This window comes from Alexandromys fortis, unplaced genomic scaffold (genome assembly GCF_014885135.2).
Source record: "Alexandromys fortis isolate MF-2015 unplaced genomic scaffold, M_Fortis_MF-2015_v1.1 scaffold_4, whole genome shotgun sequence".
NCBI classification, from domain to species: Eukaryota; Metazoa; Chordata; class Mammalia; order Rodentia; family Cricetidae; genus Alexandromys; species Alexandromys fortis.
The window spans coordinates 900211-903265 of NW_026067944.1; the positions used below are offsets into that span (position 1 = coordinate 900211).

Here is a 3055-nt window from a genome sequence, read left to right on the forward strand (position 1 = left end):
GAAGGGCTTATTTAAAACTCTGTCCTGAGAATGGCTTTCCTATTTTTAAGAAGGTGCTCAGTAGGGGATTAGTACAATTCACGTCCCCAGAGGAAAACCATGCTGTCCAAAGATCTGATTGGCTCAACTTAGTGGTCAAACAGACTAGGGACAATTTGCGGGACTAAGTTCTCTGCTTCCAACATGTGTGTCCCAAGGATCAAACCTAAGTCTTAGAGGGTCTCTCAGAACTCCCATAAATGGTTTTAACGTTTGTGAATCCTCCTGCAGACATCTCCCACCAGCCATCACGCATTCAGAAGGCGCAAAGCACTCCTCCCGTCGCTAGGGGCCGCTGTCGCTCTCCCGGCCGCCGGAAGGCAGCGCGGCTTCCGCGTTTTCGCCGCGCATCCGCAGCCCTCCGCGCGCTCTTCCGGCCATTCATACGGCTTGTCTGGGAGTCTTTGGGGCCTGAATTCCGTGTCCAGAGGGAGGCTGCAGCGCTAGGATGAAGCTCGTGAGGTGAGGAGGCTCCCCAGGCGGGGCGAGGGCGGCGGGAACAAGGTTTGGGCGGGCTCGGAGAGTCGGGCTTCTGTGCTCGCAGGGAGGCGGGAAAGCCGCGTGCGCGCGGCCTGGCCTGCTAACGGCCTCCGCCCGCCCGCCCGCCCTTCTCGTTGCCGCGGGAGCTCGGGCGAGGGGTCGGCGCGTCCCTGCCCCGCAGCTCTTCCCGGAATGGAGAGACCCAACCGCCACTGCCCACCTCCAGTGCCCTGGCTTAAACCGAGCGGTGACCGGTTTTCCTAGCAAGTCGGGCTCCTTGCACCGAAAAGAACTAGCAGGGCTTTCTTTTCAGATAATGATGCCGACTTGCTAGGCTCTTTAGATTAAGTTGTCCTTTATTTTGGACCGGTTATCCGAACTGTGTAACGGCTTCCGATTCACGAAAGATCATGTCCCGGGGTAGGACAGAAATTAACAAGTTAATTTCGACCTATTGCACAGATTGTGTCGGTTAGTCGAGCCTTGTTTGCTGGTGTGATTACTTCCAAACTAAATAGACTTGAGGCCAAACCTGAAACGGCATAATACCTAAGCCAATGGTAAGAAATACTTAGTTTCTTCAGTCAAGAACTGTTTTACCCGACCAGACTGCCATTGGCCACCTCTTAAAGTAGTTGTACAGTAATCAAGAAATTATTTTATTGGGGGGGGGGTGTTTCGAGACAGGGTTTCTTTGTGTAGCCCTGGCGTCCTGGAACTCACTCTGTAGACCAGACTGGCCTCGAGCTCACTGAGATCCGTCTACCTCTGCCTCCCGAGTGCTGGGATTTAAGGCGTGCGCCACCAAGCCAAGCTACAAGATTGCGTTCTTTTTCTGTTTAATGATGGAGGCAAAATAAATTACTTCTGATCTGTTTGAAATAGTAAATACTCCGTTCAGGGGGAGTTGGTACAGAAGGCATTTAAGGTTAAAAATAAGTAAAACTCCACGGGCTCTGGGGATGGTGCCCAGAGAGCTTCCAATAACCATTTCTGCCTCTGAGCTACAGCCCCAGACAACTCGTGTTTAGACTATAATGTTAGGTAGAAAGGCTCAGAGTTTAAAGTTCGCTCTTGCCATTTCCATACTGCCTAATGTATTTGCAGTAACTTAACGGTTTCTCATTTAAAGATTCTGTTAGGATAAATTTGCTTTAAGGCGGTGGTACTGGCGGTGTACCTAGACCTCCAGGCAGCATCCTAGGCACGTTCTCACTCTGTTACTGGTGGAATTATTTTTCCCTTCAAGACAGGGTTCCCCCTGGCTAACATCTGCTGTCCTGGAACTCTGTAGACTAGGCTGGCCTCGAACTCAGAGATCCACTTGTCTCTGCCTCCCAAATGCTGGGATTAAAGGCTTGACAGCCCCCCCTGCTGATGTGAGAGCGCCAGATCCCATTACAGATGGTTGTGAGCCACCATGTGATTGCTGGGAATTGAACTCAGGACCCCTGGAAGAGTAGCTGGTGTTCTCAGCCGCTGAGCCATCTCTTCCGCCTTGATGTGATTTTTTTTTAATGGTTTGTCTTGAATCCTAATTTTTGTAGTGCACAATATAGACATTTCTTATAGGAGAATGTGAAGATGGTTGTTTTGATGAGTGTGCATTTTCAGCAGGCTTTCTCGCTTGTGCCTCAGTTAGTGGGACTGCAGTCATCCTTTGTCCCATTGCCTCCTCTCTCAAACCTGGGAAGTGGGCTTTTTTGGTTACTTTTCTCCTAATTTGCCTGTCATCTGACAAATTGCCAATTTTCCTATTTTTCTGAATGAAGATACCTCTTACCATGTCTTTGGTTTTCTGATCAAATAGTGAGAATTTAGATACTAAAAGGACCCCATGTACCTGACTGTTTGATGTCCCACTTGCATTAAAAAGAGAATTCAAGCCCAGTGGTGGTGGCGCACACCTTTAATCCCAGCACTCTGGAAGTAGAGCCAGGCAATCTCTGTGAGTTTCGAGGCCAGCCTGGTCCACAAAGTGAGTCCCAGGACAGCCAGGGCTACACAGAGAAACCCTGGGGTGAGGGTGGGAGAATTCGAATCCCCGCATTGGGGAGGCAGAGTCTGAGTTAGAGGCTAGCCTCATCTACAGATTGATGAGTGTGCATTACACAGAGAAACCCTGTCTCAAAACAACAGCAATAATAAGGAAATTCACAAAATGAAGGATTCACTGGAAAATTGAGACACTGGAAGTCACTCTGTACCCCATGCTGACTTCAGATTTCTGAATCATCCTGCCTCAGCCTCCTGAGTAATTAAGATTACAAGTCTTGTCTAGATTTGTAATCTTAAGGAAATTCTTCAGCAGGATATTATCTCTACGAAAGGATCCTTTTTCCACATACCCCTTCTTTCTGAAACAGTTCCTCTTGCCGTTCTGTTTTGTTTTTCAAGGCAAGGTTTGAAGCTTTCATGGAACTCTCTCTGTAGACCAGGCTGGCCTCCAATTCACAGAGATATACCAGCCTCTGCCTCCCTGGGCACCATCACTGCCTATTCCAGTTCCTGCTTCTTTTTTTTTTTTTTTTTTTTT

At 48.8% G+C, this 3055-nt stretch overlaps 1 protein-coding gene across 2 annotated transcripts in view; it reads left to right on the plus strand.

Annotated features, from left to right (window-relative positions):
• The first annotated feature begins 364 nt into the window (after window positions 1–364).
• The window catches only part of Snrpd1 (small nuclear ribonucleoprotein D1 polypeptide), a 15155-nt gene continuing 12464 nt past the window's right edge, over window positions 365–3055 (plus strand). The window contains exon 1 of one of the 2 annotated variants that reach the window (XM_050148846.1): window positions 365–501. In XM_050148846.1, coding sequence (XP_050004803.1) covers window positions 488–501 — 14 coding nt within the window. In that variant the 5' untranslated portion in view covers window positions 365–487. Of the gene's footprint in view, window positions 502–670; window positions 783–3055 lie in introns of those variants that run through there. The other variant, XM_050148848.1, reaches the window with a different exon arrangement.